This window comes from Sycon ciliatum, chromosome 6 (assembly GCF_964019385.1).
Source record: "Sycon ciliatum chromosome 6, ocSycCili1.1, whole genome shotgun sequence".
NCBI lineage: Eukaryota > Metazoa > Porifera > Calcarea > Leucosolenida > Sycettidae > Sycon > Sycon ciliatum.
The window spans coordinates 22,717,559-22,741,127 of record NC_088648.1 but is presented as its reverse complement, the minus strand read 5'-3'; the positions used below and the strand labels follow the sequence as shown (position 1 = coordinate 22,741,127).

The 23,569-nt window shown below is 48.6% G+C and overlaps 2 protein-coding genes and 1 long non-coding RNA gene across 3 annotated transcripts; 1 reads left to right on the top strand and 2 right to left on the bottom strand.

Moving 5' to 3' along the window:
- Positions 1-1,387: 1,387 nt before the first annotated feature.
- On the bottom strand, positions 1,388-1,873 carry LOC135820131 (uncharacterized). Its single transcript, XM_065333441.1, has one exon. It carries the CDS (start codon positions 1,871-1,873, stop codon positions 1,388-1,390), a length of 486 nt encoding a protein of 161 aa, XP_065189513.1.
- Positions 1,874-7,118: 5,245 nt separating this feature from the next.
- LOC135820130 (uncharacterized) lies at positions 7,119-8,396 on the bottom strand. Its single transcript, XM_065333440.1, has one exon. It carries the CDS (start codon positions 8,394-8,396, stop codon positions 7,119-7,121), a length of 1,278 nt encoding a protein of 425 aa, XP_065189512.1.
- A 7,043-nt stretch (positions 8,397-15,439) lies between these two features.
- Positions 15,440-16,320, top strand: LOC135818905 (uncharacterized). Its single transcript, XR_010553814.1, has 2 exons — positions 15,440-15,700; positions 15,801-16,320. It is a non-coding gene; the product is annotated as an uncharacterized LOC135818905 (long non-coding RNA).
- The last annotated feature ends 7,249 nt before the right edge of the window (positions 16,321-23,569 follow it).

Here is a 23,569-nt window from a genome sequence, read left to right as displayed (position 1 = left end):
CTAGACTCATCACACACGGAACTAGTCCCGCACTGCCGTGCTGGGCTAGCTCGCTACAACAAGACTCAGAAAACTAGTCAACACACGGACGTGTCATGTACTAGTACTACACTCGTACAGTCATGTAGTCAGAGAACGTGCGTTTCTCCTTGCCGGTGCCGGTGGTTGTGCTTTGAGAAAGAAAATTTTAGTTTTCCGCTCCAGTCCGGCCTCATTATGTTATGCTACAGCGATGAGTGCACAACCGTGACAAGTGACAAAACAGTGAACAGCTCCCGGACCTAGAACTTTCAGATTCCATAGCGTTGCGAGCGAAGAGTCGTGCCCGGGCCATGGTTCAAAGAGCCTGCACTGTTCTCCAATTGAGTAGTCCGAAATATGCCAAGTAACAGTTCGCACCAAAACATCACCATGTGGCAGGCTACTGGAGTCTAAGCGAATCGGTATGGAACAACATTTAGAGCACTCGCATCACTCTTCTCCATTTTGGCGACCCTGCTCTTCAGCGATCTGATAATTATATCAGCCTCGTCTGCAATAGCTACTGCTTCTTCATCAGTCGGAAACTCAGTAGCGCTCACTCTTGACCGTCCCGCGCGGCCATTTCTTCAGCTGGATACCGAGGTTCTCAGCCCTACAATACCCCCCGACCAAACCCATGAAGGTCAGCCATGGCTGCATCCTCACTCTCACAAGGAGTTAGGTCTTGGGGTCGCTTGCACCACCTAATATCAGTCGCCAAATCATTTGAAATAGCACTGACACTATTGCTTTCACGCACTCCTTTTGACCTAGCTGCACGCTATGACGTTGCGGAGGGTGTGGCGCGGCCGCATGACGTCATGGCGCAGCCCCCGAAACTCAGTTTTTCAAACGGAAATATCTCGAGAACGCTTTGTCGGAGACACGTGGGACCAACACCATTCGACTCAGCGCCCGAAACTCTACCGACCCTGAAATTTAAATTTTTCACCGGACTTCCCCTTTAATTCAACATTCACTCCACACACCAACGGATCACGGTTGGTATTTTTTGGAGGGGTTTCATGTGCCCGAAATTTATTAATCATTCGAATCAAATTTTGAAACATCTGAGAGCAAAGTGATACTGTTCCAAGGCAATGATCAGGGAACAAGGGAATAGTGATAAGGTGAGAAACATTTTGAAGTCGTGGGCCGCGGTCACCCTGGGCAACCCGGTGCCCGGCCACCTCTGGGGGCATTTTGCGATGACAACCCGGTGTCATGTGTTTGCCCAAAGCTGCGGGCAGGCGATTGACCGCCAACCCCACATGCCTCCAAGAAAGGGAGTGGGTGGCCGCGGACGCAGGGCCGTGACTTGAATGCAACTTAGGCACATGAACCCCGTGAAGCTTCGAACTGCTCTCTACGCTAGCTCTGTCTGCTGATAAGCTGGCATGCCCGACGGGACACGGACGTACGCCTTGTACGCAGAGCTTGACCAGCGCCCTGCCGCTTGAATTTGCCACTCCGGGGCCTGTCGTTCGGCCATGGCCGTAGCACCACCGATCCGCAGAGAATGGCTTGAAACGCCTGGGCCGAAAGCCCTCTTGAGAATGGCGTTCACGTCGCCCGGGGTTAGGTAGCGCCCCTCGCGGAAGGCGAAGAATGGGGCACCTGTATCCGCCCACTCCCTGGCACTTATGTAGGCAGCGACTGAACGCACAGGGCAGGTTGCGGGATACCTGCTTGCATGCAGTAACACTGTGCCACCAGCGCCCGACTGTGCCGTCTTTGTTACCCCTAGGGTGATCGTGACCTTCTCCTCTGAGAGGGCGACATGGCTCCTCTGAAGAGTCCTGTGAGCATCCACCGTTGTTGGTGATGGCGCCGTGTACTCGCTCGCACGCATGAGCCCGTGGAAAGCTGTGAGTACTGCTGCCCAGAGCATGTAGTACGGGGGCCAGGCATCAAAAAAGTGGCTGAAAAAAACTTTCGTTTCCACTTCGTCCGCACAACAATTTGACTGCAGATAATGAAAGCAGTGGCCTTCCTGACACGGAATCAACAAAAAATTGCTTCAAAATGCGAATGGAAGGCCTCCATCGAGTAACTTTTCTCGCACCTGTTCAGCCATTGCCGCTTGTCTCTTGCGCTGAGTTTCTTCTCCGCGCGAGCAGTCACGCAACGGTAAGTTTTCCTCACGGGACTGTCCCGTCCATTGTACGGCGAACTGAGCATAGTCTGCGCTGCGCGAAACACGCATACAGAGTCTAGTCTCACACCTCACGTGCTCAGCGGTCCACGTGGAGTGTCAAGTTTCAAAAGTGAACTCGGATGTGTCGATTCACGTACTACTACTGCGCTTCTTCTCCGTTTTTGCCTTTTTGTACTCTCACGCATAATAGTAAGTAGTTTGTTTTCGGGTGGTGAGGTTCTGGAAAGTCGATGTCACAGGCAGATTGTCCCCAGCGGACAACTCGGCAAAGTCTATCTGTACCAGTTGTAGAGCCAGGGCGAAAGGAGTGCATATTCTGTCAGAAATTTCAGCTGGGAAAGAAGCACAAGTATCAGAAAACTTCGCAGTGCCAGTCACACAACGCTGCCCAGAAAGTGCTAGACGCAGCTAAGTTGCGGAGAGACGAGGCTATTGTAATAGCTATTGGTTCTCAGTCTTGCCTCATAGCACGTGAAGTTCACTACCATTGGCACTGCTTCCGAGAGTACACCAGACTATTGGAGGTCGAGGATCCTGGGGACGACCCTCAGGGAATTGGTGGACAGGCTCCTTCGGAGGAACAAGTAGTTGCCCAGTTTCTTGAGGTCGTGCGTCAAGAATTGTTTGACAATTCTGCACTGCTGACCTCTGCTGATCTCCAGTCCATCTTCCAGACCTGCTGTAACAAGGAAAGTGGCAACTTCTGCACTCAGGTCAGAAATCGAAAACTGAAGAGCATCATTTTGAAAGAGTTTGATGGCCAGCTCGCTGCAACGCCCCTGAATTGTTGTGTGCTGTTAGCTCGACTGACAACTTTATCAGACAGTTTGCACTGCTGAAGGAGGAAGTTGCAGAAGATGAACCCCTAATGCCCGCCGATCCTTATTGCAGTGAGTCTGGGGAGGAGTCTGAGGATGAGTCTGCCAAAGTGGAGAGTAGCCATGTCTGGACCAATGAGTGTGAGGAATGGAGAGTCTTATATCATGCAGCAAACATCCTCCGCCAATCCATCGAGCACCATGTCAAGTCCACGAAGCAAGAACTGAGCGGTGCACGGCTGTCTCCTGAGGATAGCGCGCGATTGATTCCTGACAAGCTCTTTAATTTTCTTGCATGGACCCTGGACAAGGATGCCGAATTCCCGACGTGCCGCTTGCCGTCTCTTGAGAGTGTTCTGCAACGCCGTATCCATGCCATCTGCCAGGATCTTATCGGTTTTGCGGCACTGGTTACCGCACTCCGAAACACATTGTGCTGGGCATGGCAATCCATCACCTGTGCCGCAGTAAGCAGATAGTTACCATGTTGAATCGTCTTGGCTATTGCTGTAGCTACAGCCAGGTACTGGAGCTGGAGACTTGCTTGGCAGAGTCTTTTACACGCCATCAGCACAATCAGTCTTTCTTGCCTGCCGCCATCGACACTCGCAAGCCGTACCATTTCGTGTGAGATAACAATGACCCTTGCGAGGAGACACTGAGCGGACTTGCGACTACGCACTGTACAAATGGTATCGTTGTACAGCCTTCTCTGCAGGATGAATCGGTAGCAAGTGAAGCGACTTCCATCTCTCTGCCTACACTGTCAACGTCGAAGCGAAAGCGCTCATTGACAATGGTCCCGGAGATTCAGCCTGTGTTTGCAATGCCTGCAAGACAAAATCCACCTCCCATCATACGCCTATGCTGCTGACACCCGCTCTGGTGCTGCATTGATGGACTTTGTCTGGAAGCTCTCCCGGTTCTGCCCAGATGGACAGATCAGCAAGCCTCGTGCAGTCATTGAGATTGGAGCTGCAGCTGATGGCAAGTCTCAGAGCATACCCGCGTGGACAGCATTCAATTATCTCGCGACGAAGAACAATGTGCCTTCTAAGTCGGAGATTGGTTACTGTCCGGTGATCAATGCATCGCCAATATAGAACCTCACTGTCTATACCCTACTATGCCGCTCCATTACTATGGCAAGGCAGGCTGATCTTCCATTCACGATGGTAGTTCTGGATCAAGCAATTTATGCCAAGGCTGTCGACATCGTGTTGCAGAGACCCCAAGAATTCCGCTCTGTGGTTCTCCGGAGTCGACTTGAAGTCAAACTTGATGACAGCATCTGTAATGTCCATGCTCTTGTACACATTATTATCGATGAAATATATTATGTCATGTTCTTGTGGGCCATCGAAACTGGCCTTCTGTCTACTTTAATGCGCATGCCTGCTGGAATCGTAACCAATGTGCATGTACAGTGCGTATCGGTTATAGCGTGGTCGTGTAAAAGAATATACTGCATACAAGAATGAACCCTCATGTTTTCATAATCATAACATGGATTTCAAGTGCACATTTATTCTTACAAGCAATTTTATCCCATAGTAGAATATATCGGTCCTAAGAATGGACTTTGTGTAGCGAAACATGCCAATTAGTACAAAGTGTATCGCCTGTAGTAATAACATCTGTCCAATTCCGTTCTGATGTGACTCTCGTTGCGTCGTAGTGCTGCAGATTCAACTGTTGTGGCCATGTAACTCAATTTTTGCATAGCCACATGTAAGCTTATGGGACTATGACCAGCCACATGCACAGAAGTACTGTGTTGCATGTACGATGATCTTCCTGCCCCTGCGGACATGCATATGATATGCCACACTTGATTTATCATGTGTAAGAAATATCGGAAATAAGAATAGAAAGTCGTTTTTCAAAAACCCACGCTATAACCGATACCTACTGTACATGCTTTGAACATACTTATGACTGACTTCCTGTGCTGGAAGGCATGATTGTACATGTACAAGTACCCTGTGGAATAAAGTATGCTTTATCTCTGCGTGTGGTGAAATAGTCAGCTGCTTCCTTCATGCCAGTACACTGTATTCTGATTTGATACATATAATGTACACAATGCTGTAGTACATGTACATGTACATGACTCTATAATTATGACTATTCGCATTGATACAATAGAGTGCACGATGTGCATGATACTCCATGTACATGTATGTTTTACTAATAGCAGTGCCAGTCGACACGAATACATACATAGTATGTACCCCTCAACAAATTTGGAGCTTCTGTGGAAGAAAATAACATGAAAAACACGCTGTTGCCATACTGTTGCTATGCAGTTGCCATGGCAACCCATGGGAAACTTTCAAATGCCAATTCCACACCGTTCCATCCCGATTCCAGGGGTGAAAAATATATCAGGGGACTCTACACGACTAGGGCTACAAGATGAAGTACATATTTTGTTGTGCGCTCTCAGTGGAAACGAAACTTCACATTTCTCAACCCTGGCCCCCGTACTAATGGCCTTATCTTGCGGTGCATATTGCGAGAACTCCAGAAATTCGCGGATAGCCTTGAGGTCGTTGGGTGTCACCGCACGTCTGGATGACGGAGGCACAGGCATTGGCCTGGACGTCAGCTTGTCACGGTCGATGCCCTTCAGCAAGGCCAGTATCCTGGGTGCTCTGAGCAGATCCACCGGACCATCATTCAATACAAAGTGGTGGCGGACGGCTGCTAGGTATACCCTGATTGTCTTCCCAGACAGTGACGCGGACAGTGACGTCATGAAGAGAACTATATCATTGACCGTCGGTGCCAGATGGCTGAAGCGGAGCTGCTGCGCAAACTGAATGTAGGACCTGACTCCAGGGCTGTAGGTCTGGCGTGTCCGGGGCGCCACCGATTGGGCCAGGAGCCTGCTGGCTTGAGCGTCGAGTATCTCCCTCCTGGTGGTGGCTGGAGGTGAATGATATCAAACCCACCCATCTGCAATGTGGGGACACGGCAGCAGCACCAAACGCAGTGGATAATAAAATAAGCAAGCAGTTAAGCCAGTACGAAGAGCAAAACATGACAGACCATCGCATCGCTGTGCCCAGCTACAATGACTTTGAAGGCAAACTAACTGGCTGCTTGCAATACGTATTTATTTACCGAAGCATCCCGGTATTAATGCGCCGGTTTGGACGCATTTGAGCATCCCGGTGCACGCCTCACAATCATCAGCGTCCGTCGCCAGTTTGCGTATTTAGAGCATCTTGGTGCCAGCTATACTAAATATGGGCATTTTAGGTATCCCTTTCGCTACCTGCCCATCCTCTTGGGCATCCCGGTGCCGGACTTATTAATACGTGTAACCCGGTGTCCGTCCAGGTGTGATAAGCATCCCGGTGCTCGCTTACCGCTTAATTCATATGGGCATCCTGGTGCCCGCTTGACTAACAATTATAGGCATCCCGGTGCCCCTTACAACGCAACCCACTCACATATGCATCCCGGCGCTCTCCTTAGTATTGTTACGCGCAACCCGGTGCCCGTCTGGGTGTTAAAGCATCCCGGTGCTCGCTTATGGCTGTGGGCAACTTGGCCCCATACTGCTTGTTTTAGTTCCGCGCAATTAAATGTGAATTGCCGTAAACAGTTAAGAATGCATCACTTAGCCTCGCGTCAAGCCCAGAGTGTAACGTGTACGCATCCACGCAAAGGCCATCTTGATGCCGGCCCACATAATTATCGCTCGCATAGGCATCCCGGTGCCAGTCTGAGTGCAATGAGCATCCCAGTACTCAACTTAATACCCTGACATAGGGGCATAGCTATACCACGATGCCAAAACGCCTATGACCGTTGAGAGCCAATTTTTGGTTTTTGCAAGATTGCACTATATGAGCACTGCATAGCCACTTCCTTCCAAAAGAGAGCAGCGAAGCGGGGGGGGGGGGGGGGGGGGAGGGGGCAGTGTAGGGAGGAGAGCCGCCCTTGCTAAAGGGTGGGCGAATAGTAAGGGAGAGATTGAACTAAGAAATTGGTTTCGGTGTAGTTGGTATGGCAGAAAAAAAATAACAATAAGTCAGTGTAGTGACGGCGAAGGCCAGACACAGCAAAACGGACACCCCATGGGGCTGTGAATATATTGTGAGACATCATTAGACGATCTGAGTTGGCAGTGGAACTGGGTCCGGATTGGCCGACGGAGCTAGCGAGCGGAAGCGACTGAGCTGTAGACGGGAGAGGGCGTCCGCAATACTGTTGTCGATACCTGAGATGTGACGGATCAACAGGATGAAGTTGTAGCGTGCCGCAATACGCAGGGTGGTCCGTATGAGGTTCATGACCTCCAGATTCCGGCATGAGCCGGATTCCCATGCTGTGGCGACAGCTTGATTGTCGCAATGGAGGAGGATCTTCTTCGTCTGCCACTGCGGGCCCCACAATTGCGCGGCCACAGCAATGGGATACATCTCCCGCCACATGATAGAGGAGACAGGCCCGTGCTGGTGCTCCGGGCCCCATTCTTGGCAAAACCAGGCACTCTGAAAGAAACCTCCAAAACCCAGGCCGGAAGCATCGGTATAGAGCTCAAAGTCTGGGGGCTTCGACCATACTGGGTCACGCAGAAGCGCTCGGCCGTTCCAGTGTGGGAGGAACTCCTTCCACCAACGGATGTCTGCTTGAGCATCGGCGTCCAGGTGCACTTCTTCATCCAAGCCTGTCACGGTGGTGCTGGTATGGATGAGACGACGGGTGAAGGTGCGGCCGGCCGCAACCACTTTGGACGCAAATGAGAGGAGGCCAATTAGTGACAACAGTTGATGTTTCGTGCACGATGGGCTGACCGCCCACTCGTTGAGCCGCGCTTTGATCTCGAAAAGCTTGTCGGCCGGCAGCCGCATTTCCAGAGCCTGAGTATCCAGCTCAATGCCGAGCACTGTCATGACCGTGGCCGGACCGACAACCTTGTCTGCTCCTTCCGCGATGGGAACCCCGAGGTTGGCGAAAACCTCCAGGATGGTGGCCATGTGCACCGCTGCTGTTGATGTGGCGACCACCGGCGCTGGTGGTGAGACGTTGATGAAATCGTCAAGGTAGTGTTCCAGACACTTCAAACCTTTGTTGTGGCGAAGTAGCCAGGCCAGTGCTTCGGCTAGGCGGTTGAATAAAACTGGTGCGGAGCGCAGGCCGAAAGGCAGCACTTTGTCGACATAAAACTTCCCCCGCCAACATATTCCGAGTAGAGGCCAGTCGTTGGGATGAACGGGACAGAGCCGGAATGCATGCTTGATGTCCACTTTGCATAGCAATGCCCCCTTCCCAGTGCGCATGACATGATCGGCCACCGTATCCACCGAGATCATTTGGAAGGAGAAGTCTGAGTTCTTGATGCCATCATTTATGCTCCTGCCAGCAGGAGCGGAGAGGTGCATGATTAGGCGGACGCCACCCGACTTCTTAGGTTCAACTCCAATGCCAGAGGTGTGAATGGGGAGAACAGGAGGCTCCTCAAACGGGCCAGCCGTATGCCCGCGCTCACATTCCTGGCGGAGATAGTCATCAACTACTTCTGCATTGTCAGCAGCGGAGGACAAATTACGTGACAAAAAAGACTCAGACAGACAGTTGCCAAAACCAATGCGAAAACCAAATTCAAGATCATGCAATAAGGAAGCGACCAACTGGTCATCGGGGTGTGATTCTAATTCTATTTTAAGTGCGCTAATAATGATGGGCGTGTGGGGTTTATGTGCAGATAAAGGAAGATAGGAGGAAGGAGTACTCATGGAGCTACTTGCGGGCTGGGCATTCCTTGGCCGGGTGGGTGCCAGAGCAGAAGGAGCAGCAGTGCTTAAAGCGGCATTGATTAAAGGAGCAGTTGCCCGCATTAAACTTGCGGCAGATGGTGGACTGCCCGGGCGTGTGGACACTTCCTCCGCCTGTTGCGCCCGAGGTGGCATGCAGCGTCCGGCTGTCGGAGCCACGAAAAAGACAATTGTTGGCCAGATGGCCCACCTTCCGGCACTTGGAACACGTGGGAAGTGCCTGGCCCGTGAAACATTCAGTGTACAGCGCCGTGTCAAGTGATGAAAGGGGGGTGCGTGCCCGAGCCACCGATTGCCGCACCCGGATGTCGTACTCAAGCACCGCAGCCAGGCGGTACTTCGCTGCGGCTTGCACAATGCGTAGCTGGTGTTCTGCCAAGCTAGCAGCGCAGGCCGGGTCGTTAGAGGTAGCTATGATCGTGAAGATGGACCATGCTTCCAGCCACGAAGCTAAAGAATCAATTCGCCTCTTGGAGGCTTGAGAGGCGGAGATCACCAAGCAATCGCCGTCCTCGGCTAATTTGACCCGCTTAGAGATAGGCTGATCATTATTATTATTATTATTATTATTAGACACAATCTCATAGCATGTGACAAGCATAGCTAGTGCAGGGACAGAATCCCCTGAGACAAGGGCGTTGAGCCAGCCACGGCAATAGTAAGCTAGGAAAACAAAGCAAATATGAATTAGAGCAGAAAATGAATGGAAAATTACAAAGAAAAACGATTAACGGAAGTGAGCACTATCAAAATTCGTGCATCACCCAGGTATTCGAGAATGTTCTTCGATGATAATTATTGCGTCTAGTTCAGTTGTGATAGTAGATCTTTAAACTGACCAATAGAAGAACAAGTTTTCAGACCGTATGGTAATGATAACCAATGAGAGTAGCCGGAAAACAAAGGGGACTTTAGATACTGGGCTGACTTAACAAGAGGCAGGGTGAGCGCGTTACGGGTTGAGCTTGTCGAAAACCAATTGTACTTCATCATGTGTGAAGGGGTTTTATGAAGAAATATCTTATGAACCAGTGTACAGAGATGGTGCTTATGACGAACGGAGAGAGGAGAAGTGTGTGCAAGTCGATAAAGGGCATCCGAAGGAAAACATCGATCCTTGTTGTAAAGAATTTTAAGTATAAATCTATGGTGGACTTCTAATTGGCTCAGAGTTGTGTCAGAAAGGCCACACCAAGCGGTATCGCAATAGTCGAATATAGGGAGAATATAGCACTGATAAAATAATAGTTTACACTGGATGGGCAAATGAGTGCAATGTGATTGTAGTACCCCTAAGGCTGAACTGGTTCGCTTGCATACACAGTTGACATGTGCAGCCCAAGAGAGTTTGCAGTCAAACATCACACCTAGATGTTTGTGCTGAGTAACAACACGGATAGGCATAGTCGAGTCAGGGAAGAATAATGGTTGATCAGGAGGGGATGAAGAAATATACATGGCTTCTGTCTTGTCTAAATTGGGCTGGAGTTTCCACGTTTGCATCCACATGACAGTGCTGTTGATGCGATGCTGCATGGTAAGGAGTAATTGTGCAGGGGAGGAATCAGAACAGATAAGGCCAGTGTCATCCGCATACAAACTAACATCGGGGACAACTGAAGGTAGGTCATTAACGTAAAGCAAGAATAACAAAGGACCCAGAATGGAACCTTGAGGCACTCCAGACGTTACAGGGAGGGGATCAGACAAGAAATAGAACAAGCGAACAGCCTGAGAACGAGCAGACAGATACGAGGATATCCAACGCAAGGCAGCATCCTCCACCCGGAAGGTGACCTTCAACTTGGCAAGTAAGCCACGATGCCAAACGGTGTCGAATGCCTTAGCCAAGTCGAAAAACACCATTCCCACGTGCTCCCCACAGTTCCTCTTTGTCGCTATGTCTTGGACAAGTCGAGTCACCTGGTATTGAGTTGAGTCACCACGGCAGAATCCCGACTGAGCTGGTGAGAGAGCCGGAGCGATGTGTAGGTAGAGGGAATCGAATACAATACGCTCACAAAGTTTGGAAACTGTGCGCAGCAGAGAGATGGGGCGGTAGTTTGCCGGGCAAGCACGGGAGCCTTTATTCTTGTAAAGCGGTGTCACGATGGCGGATTTCCAATCCTGTGGGAATGTACCAGTTCGAAATGACATATTAAAAATAATGGCGAGAGGATAGGCTATTGATGGTGCAAGAGACTGCAGCACTTCATTCGGGATCCCATCTGAGCCGGGAGACTTTCCACATTTCAGGCGCTTCAGATATTTCCGAACTTGAAACGTAGTGACAGTGATTGTACGGAACGGAACAGATATGAAAGGCGATTGGGACAAAGGGGGAATGCGCCACGAAGGATCATCAGGTAGCCCAAATGAGGTGAACTGAGTGTTCAGAACATCAGCTATGCTCTTGGGGGACGTGGCGACCGTACCGTCGGATGCTATCATCGTTTGGGGCATGACACGGCCGGAAGTGTGCCGCTGTGCTCGCACAAACTGAAAGAGTGTAGGTCGATTCGGTGACGTTAGTGATGCTTGGATGGAGCGTATATATTGACGATGTGCTTGCCGAGACAGGTGCTTTACAGTATTCCTTTGTCGGTTATAAGCTGCATGATTTACTGCTGTCGGATATTTTTTGTACACACTATATAGATCACGCTTGCGTTTTACAGCAGACCTAAGCTCAGCAGTAACCCATGGTGGAGATTGCATGCGGGGTCGTGGAGATGTCACAGTGTGGGTGGCTCCGAATGAAGTGAGGTGCCGACGGAAGGCGGACTGGAGCTCACAATCAAAGTGATGAAGTGCGTCATTAACATCAGTGTACGAGTTCAGAGAGGACCAGTTGTAGCCAGCTAAATCAGCGTTGATTAATTGCCAAAGGTGCGAAGGTACTTGTTTGAAGCGATACAGTGAAGAGGGAGGACCAGTGGCAGAGTTGGGGAAGTAGTTCGAAATAGGGGCGTAACATAAAGTGCAAACAATCTGTATATGGTCAGACATACCCAAGGGAGGTGCTTGATCAATTGAGCGCACGAGGCGTGGTCGGTTGGTGATCACCAAGTCCAGACACGAAACAGAGCCATTAGGCGAGGAATGAGTGGGGAAGTCAACCATCTGGTGGAGCCCAAGAGCAGCAAATACTGTGCTAAGGAGATCACCAGCCTTCGAGGTAGAATCGGTGGGACACCAGCTTGAGTTGTGGGCGTTTAAATCGCCAGTCACTAGCAGATCATAAGAATCTAAACAGACTGACTGTAATGCCTCAACAAACATGTCACAAAAGTACGACAATTGCATTGTGCTCTGTGAGGGTGGTCGATACATGCAGCATAGTAAGATGGGATTCTGAGATTGAGTAGAGGGGGAGCCAAGTTCAAGCCACACAGACTCGCAGCCAGGGCGTTGAAGGTCGGCACGAGGGGAGACGTACGGAAAGGAGTCCGAACGGACAAGTACGGCAACACCCCCATACCCACGGCTACAATGTGCTGACCGATTGTCTTCCGGAGGTCGATCTCTGCGGATGCAGATATAGCCTGACAGTGAGAGCGGGTTCGAGGGACAGAGGGCCTCTCGTACTTGGCGGGAAGTAGGAGCGCCAGATCAAAAAACTCGACCTTGCAAATTTTTGAAATGGGGTTCATTACTTACATGGCATACGCATGCAGGGAATGCAGGGAATGCGGGGGCAGAATCTAAACTGGCCGGCATCTCAGCACGGGCAGAATCATGAGTCAAAAACATACCGGCTTGATCTGATGGCCCATCAGACGCTCCCCTATCCGGTCCTCGAGATGCGGAGTGGGCCGACAACGCCGACGAGACCGAAGCCGAAATCATCTCCGCAAGAGACCGCTGCTGGTCAGAAGTGAAGGCCATGATGAAACTGGCAGTACGTTCCTAGGAATACGGCTGTGGAAAGACTACTATGCTCCTCGGCAACTGAGGAGGCTAGAGGAAACGACTGGAACAAATGAAAACAAATTGTTGGTCAGCAATGACACACTCGGTTGCAGCACTTTCACCGGAAAGGGAACCTTGAATTTGTTGTCACACTAACTTGATTTTTTTCTGTCTTATTCTAATTATTGTTATTTTTGCGGGTTCGTTTACTGGTTGCCATGGCGCCTTTGGCTTGTTGGTTTCGTGAATGTTAACTACGGTTTGCAATGTGCAAACCTCCATTAATACATGTACGTGCTACGGCTGCAAGGCCAGCGCCCTGGGGCTGCTAGACGTGCAGCCGGACTTCCATGTCCGCGACAGTACATGTATCATGCCACGCACGACAGTTGCCAACTACTGTAGCTGCCAAGTCTGAGTTAGGCACCGGCGGATTATGCCGGCATAGTTATTGGCATAATTTGGTGGTTGAAATTTTGGAGCATAATTTGGCATTCTAGTGGAGGTAGGAGCATAACTACATGATTGGACCACAGTTCTAGGATACACAATTGTGTGCAGTGCACCTGATCAGTGCTGGTGGTCTGCATGGTAAACGGTTCGGAGGTCATGCAGATTGTTGCAAACCACCAGTTCTCAAGTGGGAATGGCCGTCGCGCTTATGGCATTGTATGCGGTAGCATACTTGACCACATCTACTTCAAGTAAATGCATATTACACGGTATAATATACAAAAAAAGTTTGTTTTATTTATTTTTTAGAATTCTACTGTTGAGAGTCATAACATTACCACTCTCGGGCTTGTCGGATAACCGACGTGCTCGGATAACTGGTGTCCGGATAACTGACATTCGACTGTACATGTATCTGCACGTTTTCCTGGCACCACAGCTCCAGTACTAGTGCAAAGTGGAGAGGTTTAGTTCATGTACATGTAATAATTATTTTATCTCGTTGGAGATGATAGCTAGCCTGTCCTGGCCTGCTGAGACCTGTCTGCGAGTTGAACCACGGTCATGCGGAAAAGATGCTTGCTGCAAAGCGCCAGACGTCATGGTTATACCACATTGACAGCTGGCTAAGGCACTGTTAGCCCCATCCCTCACACAAACAAGTCAACAAAGAGGCATCTTTGGATTGAGGAGTGCTGGTTTCGAAACAACTGGTTTGAAGCTCAAAGTAGAGCTGGTGTTAGCTCAGAGCAGAGCTGCTGTTAGCTCAGAGCAGAGCTGCTGTTAGCTCAAAGTAGAGCTGCTGTTAGCTCAAAGTAGAGCTGCGGTTAGCTCAAAGTAGAGCTGCTGTTAGCTCAAAGTAGAGCTGCGATTAGCTCAAAGTAGAGCTGCTGTTAGCTCAAAGTAGAGCTGCGGTTAGCTCAAAGTAGAGCTGCTGTTAGCTCAAAGTAGAGCTGCTGTTAGCTCAAAGTAGAGCTGCGGTTAGCTCAAAGTAGAGCTGCTGTTAGCTCAAAGTAGAGCTGCTGTTAGCTCAAAGTAGAGCTGCTGTTAGCTCAACGTAGAGCTGCAATGCTAAATGGATGTAATATAGCGCAAGGCAGAGCCGCAGCAAATAGCTAGATAACACCAGTTGTGAGAGTGGACCCGATTAGTGGGTATGATAATTATGATGGTGTGAATAAGTTGGATAGGGAGGGATGGTGGGAAAAGAAACACTGCTGAAGCACGATCCGTTGTCTGGAAGAGCACAACAGGGCAAGCAAGATTTGTTTTTCTTTTCCGCAAAATGGGCTGGTGCCATTTGTGATTACGCAGCAAAACAAAGCGCATGACGTCAGTCTTGAATGCAGTACAAAGCAATGCAGTGCAGTGTGCGCGCTAGTTCGGATTGTTGCTAACAAGTACTAGCACAGCTAGTACACCATTACCTTTTGACCCTTTACTGCGTAGTTGAATGGACTCTAAAACATTCGTAACTCGATCGATTCTTGGCAGAATTAAAACAAATATATATCTAGGAAGAAGCAGAAGAGCTCCGCCTTCCATAGCAACCATCGGTGAAGAGCTGCGATGTCGCACTCCAAAGATATCAGGCTCGACATTTCAGCCAACAAGAGTTCAGGATCCAAGTGGCGCGAAAGGTGACCACTTTCGAACGTTTGTTCTTGTGCATTTCTGCAATTCTGACATATCACAGCGCATATGGCCGTTGTTGCTACGACAACGATTGTAAGGTGTGGAAAGGGTTTTGTTTGAGACAGAGTAGTCGTGTGGAGACTTGGTTTGATTGTTGTGACCGGCAACAGGAGTGGCTCCCGAGGATGGCGGTAGCCAAATCTACTCTAAGACGAATTCACTATCGCCGATCTCCTGGCGACGCATTTTCACGTAGTTGCTGCAACAAACGGCACAACCTGTAGAAATCGTCAGATTATATTAGCCTATCAGCGTGCCCAGAACCTCCACTGAAGCATTAGCTTGAGTAACATTTCTCTCTAGCTCTCTTTCTGCCTCTCTCCTTCTCTCTACTCTACTGAAAAATGTTCACACTTCAAAATAAAGGTTGAGCTGCGTTGGGGAGTCGTCAAATACCGACTTCCCGAGCTGCATTTTCGCCGGTTTGTGGCGATCGCCATTTTTTTCCAGTCTGCCATCGTCGCGTTCAAACATCGATTACATCATTGACTGCGCAAAGCCCTGCGCAGTGTCCGTGCTGATATCCCTACAGTGAATGTACGGCAATACGGAACTTTCGATCAGGCGCGCGCGTTCTTAGTCTTGGTCTTCAGTGGCCGTTGCGAAGAAAATAGAGCTTACTCTGTCTGCTTCAGATACGTTGGTTGTGACTCGAGTGCATGGTCACTGCTGCCAGCGAATACCCACTGTATTGCGGTCGCTTCGCCTTATTGTGGATCTGAGTCATTGCGACGCTTGATAGCCGCTTTAGTCCTGCAGTTTTCCAACTAAGGATTTCCGAGTGATTGACTGTGCTCAAGGTTATTGCAGTCATTATCCTCGTAATGGACAAAGTAGAAGCCACAATGGAGGTAACGGGGTGGGGATGTAAAATCGCCGTAACGCTGGCGGGAAGTGCAAATGCAGTAGCATTAGCAACTGTTGCAACTGTTGCTGTACCCTTTGTCGCAGGGGCCGTCGTTGGAGTAGCCGCCGTTTACGCCTGTACCTCTATGACCGAGCCGACTGCCAAGAAAAGAGCTTAGGCTTGGACTGGATGACTGCAAAGACAAAGGCTTAGCCCTCGGCCTCGTGTGCGATGACGAAGAACACCAGTAACGTCCCAGCGCTTTCCGCTACATGGTAAATGTATTTCTACCTTTTCTCTCCTAATGTGCATCACTTCTTCCATGCCGTGGAGCTCAGGTGTACACGCTGCTTTCATACATGTACATGTGCATATTGATTATGATGTACGTCAGCATGACCCAGGAAAGATTATGTCCACGTATCCTCCAGTCTAGACCTGGTCATAAAAGATGATCATGTACATGTATTGTGAAGTGACGCCAGTATTGCGAGTTGCATAGTGAATTCATGTTCGTAATACCTTTTCTTCTCCTATTATAATTCTTGGCAATTCCATTTATTTGGCCTATCCGCTGCCTTCGCATCACTCGCGCTTGCAAAAAAAATGTTTCGATATCCTTGTTCTGGCTGCAGTATTTCCTTGTTAACATTGTTGCCCACGTGACCAGCGCCTGGACAGAAAATGCAGTTGATGTCACACATGAGTCATTGGCGTACATGTATCATGCCACGCACGACAGTTGCCAGCTACTGTAGCTGCCGAGTCTGAGTTAGGCACGGGCGGATTATGCCGGCATAGTTATTGGCATAATTTGGTGGTTGAAATTTTGGGGCATAATTTGGCATCCTAGTGGAGGTAGGAGCATAACTACATGATTGAACCACAGTTCTAGTATTATAGGCTACACAAGTGTGTGCAGTGCACCTGATCAGTGCTGGTGGTCTGCATGGTAAAGGGTTCGTAGGTCATGCAGATAGTGGTTTCAATGAAAAGCAGGTTAGAAATCATGGCAATCCTGATCATCATTGTATGCTCAAACTCGTTTTCTTCAAGGTTCTCTCTCACAATGACACAGTACATGTAACGGAAGATGCGAGTTAATCACCCTTTATCAGAAAATCCCGGGGCGGACGAGATAGTTACGGTTAGTCCGCAAAACTCTGCGTACATGTACGAATTAATGCATGTTACGAATTCATGACCTCTGGATTTTAGCAGCGATGCCTGTGCAGGCTGTAGATATTGCTCTAATAATAAAAAGTAGAGGTATAGTTGATGTTCGAACATGATGGAAGAAGAGGTGGAGCTACGGGAGAAATGAGCTGATTATTCGCAGGGTGAGGGTAACATCGGTTGGACGAGTATGACGATTACGAAGACAGTTGAACATGATAATTAATTAATTTTCCAAGGTAACTCAAACTAATTTGGCAATGAAAAAATCTTTTTACCCAAGAAGTCAACTAATGAATACAAGAATTAGCATTGTTTTCTCTTTTCCGTGTTGATCTATAGCATGAATGGACACCATTGTATGGGGATACTCATATATTTTGTTGTATTTATGGCCACTTGCAAGTGAGAAGAAGGCACATATTCCTTTGAGGCTCCATAAGTACAACAAAGGGAATAATCACTGCATGCCAAAGCATATTAGGAGGATTTTGCGAGGAGAATGCGAGAATCCATTAAAGCACAATTCCATGATTTCGCAAGCATAATCCGCTGGAGCCTAGTCTGAGTACCAGCAACACTGACATGCCAGGAGACATGCTTTAACCCTCATTCCGGGTTGTGGTGTCCAAACGGACCCAAGGTAGGGTCCAGCGGATAATGCCGGCATTAGAAGACTATCCGAGCATCAGAGCATTATGGAGCATTAGAGAGGAACAAGATGAGCATTCTGTTAGCTTTGAGCGAAATAAAGAGATTCATTGGCGGGAAATCTAAGGTTTTGGCAAAAATCGGCTATAGCCACGGCCCACGAGGTGGAACGCCATATTGTCCCGGCACATGACTTTGTGATTGTGTACACACGTAACACCTTTAGTACTAATGCTACATTTACCTGACTATATAATGCCGTTGCTACATAAAGTCTTTATGTAGCAATGTAGTCAGGTAAATGTACAGGTGATGTAGCATGCCCAACGTTGCAACTGAGGCTGTTACACAAAATCCGTAACGATGATTTAGGAGGAGTTTTTTATAAATCATGGAGAGCCATGGAGGACCTTTGACGTAGATCTACACGAAGAGAATATCAAACAGACGAAGAGGAGTTTTCCTGTTATGCCATAGGCTTTGGCCACAGCATCTCTAGCGATACTGAACACTGATCCATTGATAAATGTGGACATGGATGATGGAGCGGCGATAAACAGAAATAGCTTGTTCCAAATAATTGCCTTTGCCGAGTCCAGCTCAGCAGGATCGAAAAAATCCACTTGTAGAATTTCTCATGGACGCAGTACCAAGTCGATCTGAGTGCTCAGCAGCGCGTGTCTTACTTTCCTGGTGAAGCACGTACAGTTTGTCGTAGACGGTTGTAATGCAAGGCCTACAGTCAAATGCTATCAGAAAGAAAAGCATTGTGGCCAACTATTTGTCTCCGCGCAACCTCAGGAGAAGAAGACAGCGCAGGCAGAGGATGTAGAACGGGAAAATAACGTCTGACCACATGTTTTCTGGATTTCCGCAAGTGGGAGGGATCTCGATCTGAGATCGTCTCTCAGGAACTGGCCTCAAGCGAGCGGTCTCAGACGAAGACAATATTAAGGTGGCAGACTACCCAAAAAATTCGCTGAAAAATCGAATTTGTAAATTCATATTGAGTGCTACATCAGTTGAAAGAGCATGAATAGCTGCAAATTCTCTGAAAATTGTGTCCCGATCTGACCAGCCGTTCAGGAGTTATGGCCGAAAATGTGCCCTTGCAAGGAAAGATTTTTTTGTTGTACGCTGTCATTTGTTGGCAGCACTGTATTTGAATGTGAGCAGACCGTGCGCAATTTGTCGTATCATGGAAACACGTGAAAGTGTGCAGAATTTTGCTCCAAGTCGAAAAAATCAGGTTTTTGAGCCACGTATTGGGCTGCACGGCGGCGGGCGAAGCCCGCCGCCGTGCAGCACAGGCACAGGCACAGGCACAGCTCCAGTAGTGCAAACTGTAGAGGTTTAGTTCATGTACATGTAATAATTATTTATCTCGTAGGAGGCGACAGCTAGCCTGTGCTGGCCTCCTGAGGCCTGTCTGCGAGTTGAACCACGGGCATGCGGAAAAGATGCTTGCTGCAAAGCGCCAGACGTCATGGTTAAACCACATTGACAGGTAGCTAAGGCACTGTTACCTTTTAACCCTTTACCACCCGTGCGTAGGTGAATGGACACTAAAACATTCGTAACTCGATCGATTCTTAGCGGAATTATAAAAATATATATCTAGGAAGAAGCGGAAGAGCTCCGCTTTCCAATGCAACCATCGGTGAAAATCTGCGATGTCGCATTCGAAAGATATCATGCTCGACAATTCAGCCACGAAGTTGTATAGTAGAACCGGAAGGATAAGAGTGGTAAACATAAGCATTCTAGATAATAAAGTGTGTCTCTTCCAGGCTATAGTGCCAAACGCTCGGTTAGCGACATTGATACGGTTCTCGATGTCACTTCCAGATCCCAAGAGACTTCCAAGTAGCCGGGCCGGGACCGATCACCTGATCACGGCTCCACTCAGCAGGCTTGCTGCGTGCACCGCACTATAAAACGTTTACATAAGGTGCGTTCGCATTCTTAGTCTTAGTCTGAAGAAGTTCAGTGCCCGTTGTCAAGAAAATAGAGCTTACTCTGTCTGCCTCCTAGTATAATCATTCCAGCGCTTCACAACGGCCTTACTGCTTATATGTCAGTGATTGACTGTGGTGAAGGAAGGCAATTGCAGCAATTGTCCTCCATTGAATAGCAATGGCAGGGGATGGCGGCAAAAAGGAGAAAGCACAGGGATTAAAATTCGTTTTAGACGCAGATTGCTCGGTGGAGGGAAGTGATGAAGGAAAGGCAGTCTTCTATATTGTCATTGGCGTTATTGCCATCGCCATCTTTAAACTGCTGTACTGAAATTGAATCAAATCTCCTTCTGCTACGAATAAGTGAGGATGGTTTGGCGCTAATAGATGATGACGACTGATACCAGCAATCGTCCAGCGCCAGCCTTTCTGGATTCATGGCCGAGGAAAGGTCCAGTACCCTCCACGTACGTAGTCTAACTTACATGTACATGTAGTTCCAAATGCTGTCCTAACATTGATACATTGCAGCGTGTCTGCAGCATTGTACATGTACGTGTATGTGACTTCAATTTTAGTGAACGTTTTCGTTTTCTCCCTTTTTTCCTTGTCATTCCATTTCTCCGCTTTCCCGCCGAACATGTCTACCTTTTTAAGGACAATAATTTCGGAAGTTCATGCTGTTCTGCTGTTCTTGCGTTTGCACACTCTTGGCTGCTGTCTTTGTGTTGTTGCACTTTAGAATAGTTTGTGCTGTTGTGCTGTCCACGGCTGCACTGGCCGTGTTTACTGTCGCACCTAGTACCTGCAATTAGGCTGTATGCACGCGTACAATCCCTGGCTACCCTTTGCCTTTGGAACTGCTTTTCTAACCTACAATACAATCACGTACATGTACGTTCTCATCTCTTTTCGCCTCGTTTTCGTTACTGGTGCTCTCATTTCTATTTGTTTGCTTGTGTTCACAAACCCGCGTTGCTCTCCCATTGCAAACAGATACCGGTACATGTTTCGATTTCCTCGCGCTCTCCTTCCCTCAGTATTATTACTATTAGTACTACTACTAGTATGACATGTATGTCGTGCCACGACCGGTCGACCCAGGCCGGCTGGCTGCCCAGGCTGACTCTGAGTGCTGAGCCTGCTGACATCACTTCCCGTGGCAGCAATGTATTGTTAGCCCTGGCCTGAGTAATCCTACTGCTGGATAATAGCATTGCCATTGGGCAAATCATACTGTATAGAAATGAATGAACGATAACATCTTGCGCAGGACAACACTACGATCATGGTAAAATTGTTGGAATGAACCAAGGCCGCGTTCGAATTGTCTTCATCAACTGTTCAAACAAATTTTTAAAAGAGATTAGTTGAAGTGTCCAATTAGAACGGTTTCTATCATTTTTAGAATTTTTCAGTGGAATTACCATGGCGATGATGACGTCCGATCAGATCGACCATCTCCACGTACATGTACTACGGGACGTAGCTATTCCGAACTCTTCGGAACTAATCCACGTCTCCCATCGGGTGAGGTTGTGGAGTTGCGAGGAGTTTCGAGGAGCTTCGTTTTTCTGAAGAGGCCAATAAGGCCACCTCTTCAGAAAAACGAATCTCCTCGAAAAGTCAAAGATTGACAATTCGAACGCGCCCTAGATTTCGACACCAGCGACGATGCATGCCGGAACGGCTAAAACGGTGAACCAGCACACACGCTGTAGCAAAAGGCACAGGAACAGCACAACTCTAATGCAAAGAAGGCGAGGCATATTCATGGTAGTCATCAGCATCGCTCGGCCTCAGGCAGCTGGCTCAGCGCACATACATGTAATTGCCTTCTCTCGAAATATTTCGATTTCCTGATAACGACTACATGCAGTAGAGTGCTGGCAACTGAAATCCGGGTCGGATTTCAGTTGCCAGCACTCTACATTGTACTCTGACCTCATGCATGCTGCCGTGTGATGCCGACCAGTGCCACCAAAGCAGCACACCTGACATCAGTACGAGAGAAGTGTGTGCATGTGGTACAGCTACCCAGTGTACTATAATAATTACATGTAACTAGTTATGTCCATCTGCACATAGAAAGCCGGTAAATTAAAATTTTTAATTATAATTTACCGGCTTTCTATGTGCTGTCTGATGCTGTGCTCGGGCCGCGACCGATCGCATGATCACGCGCCACTCGGCAGGCTTGCTGAATGTACGGCAATATTATAACTATCGATCAGGCGTCCGCGTTCTTAGTCTTCGTGTTCAGTGCCCGGTGCGAAGAACATAGAGCTTTCTGTGACTGTAGTTCGGGAACGTTGGTTGTGACTTGAGTTGAGTGCATGGTCACTGCTGCCAGCGAACGGCCACTGCAAAGCGGACTCTTTCCCCCTAACAGTGTAGTACCTGATCCGCCGTATGCTGTGTGGGAGTGAAGCTAAGATAACATTGGACGACGACGCGCCGTTCAAGGACTGGGATAGTCGGCACCGGACTCCTGCAATTTTGGCAAAGGACGAGCGTCAAGGTATAGTCGATACGGAGATCACTGCAAAGATGGAGAAGGCAAAGGGCGACCCTAAACTATTTACCGGTACAGGACTTGCTGTGGGTGGCTCGTTCCTGTTTGGCCTTGTACAGTGGAATGCTGTAGGCGAAACGATCACGATTGGTGCGATGGTTATCCCAATGTCTTTGACTGGATTGGCTATGGTTGCGGGGGGCGTACTACTAGCGATTTTGAAACTCTGAAATCGATGAGAGCCTGCCAAGCAGCTGTATGATAATGCTCTGCAGGCCTATCTTAGCCAGTGGCAGTGACCAGTGCAGTCCCGGCTCGCGACTAGGCTTAGACTAGCCCAGTCTTGTTGTGCCTTGTCATTTTGCCCTGCTCTGCCTCGTCCTGTCTTGTGTTGCCATGCCCTGCCCTGCCTTGCACTGCCCTGACCTGTCCTGCCTTGCCCTGACCTGTCCTTGTGTATTTCCCTGACCTGATCTCTCTAGTCCTGCCTTGTTTTGACCTGCCCTGCCTTGTCCTGCCCTGTATTGCACTGCCCTGTCCTGTCCTGAATTGTGTTGCTCCGACCTGCCTCACCCTGCCTTGTATTGCCCTGCCCTACCTCGTCCTGCCTTGTATTGCTCTGACTTGTCCTGTCCTGCCCTCTGTCCTCCTCTCTTGAATTGCCATGCCATCTCGTTTCCTGTTTTGTATTGCCCTGCCCTGCTCCACACCACTGCTCAGTAGCCTTACAGGCCAGACTGGCGGAGGGCAGGGTTGAGAGACTGACTCAAGCCTTTCCTTCATTGCATTTAAATGTGCTCACATTGGCGTGCATGAATTTCTTCTTCAGTTTTCTTGTCATTCCGTTCAGTGATGCTAAAATTAGTTACTTGCTCCCTTCACCTTGCGTAGCTGTTACCAGTCGGCATTCGCTGGTGCGTTCTCTGTGCGTTCATACATACATATGCGCACAGGCTGCAGCGCACTCCATTTTTACATCACGTACATGTACATGTACTTCGACGTACTCACCATAGGCATAGTGCGCTGTAGCCTGTAGTTTCTATTTCCTGCATCTGCCTTTTGCCGTGTGAATTTTTTTGCAGCATTGTGTGTCGCCTGCGTTGTCCACGCATACATACATGTATGTGCACATGCTCCTGCTCTTGTAGCAGTTGAGCACTCTCTTGAAGTTGTGGGGTAGTGCCTTTGCTGTTTGCATTACGCAGAGCTCACTGACTTGTCAGTTTGAGCGCTCTGGCAAGGTACGTTCGGGCCTGATTGGAAGTTTTTATTTCCATTGCTATCAGGTTCGGCCTCATTTCCTCTGTGCTGCGCTGATGAGTTCAAAAAGAACGAAACAGCATGCTGTCCGCAGATTGAGTATGTGTACATGCTGTATAGTGTATATGTACATGCTGTATAGTGTATATGTACATGCTGTATAGTGTATAATTATGTACATGCTGTATAGTGTATAATTATGTACATGCTGTATAGTGTACATGTACATGCTGTATAGTGTACATGTACATGTACATCAGACGCATGCAGCCAAGTTTCATGTTCTTTTTCTTTAAAAATTAAATTTTGT

What these genes read in the sequence shown, in the direction of transcription:
- LOC135820131 (XM_065333441.1), bottom strand. Translation starts at nt 1,873, where the DNA reads ATGCGTGCGAGCGAGTACACGGCGCCATCACCAACAACGGTGGATGCT.
- LOC135820130 (XM_065333440.1), bottom strand. Translation starts at nt 8,396, where the DNA reads ATGCACCTCTCCGCTCCTGCTGGCAGGAGCATAAATGATGGCATCAAG.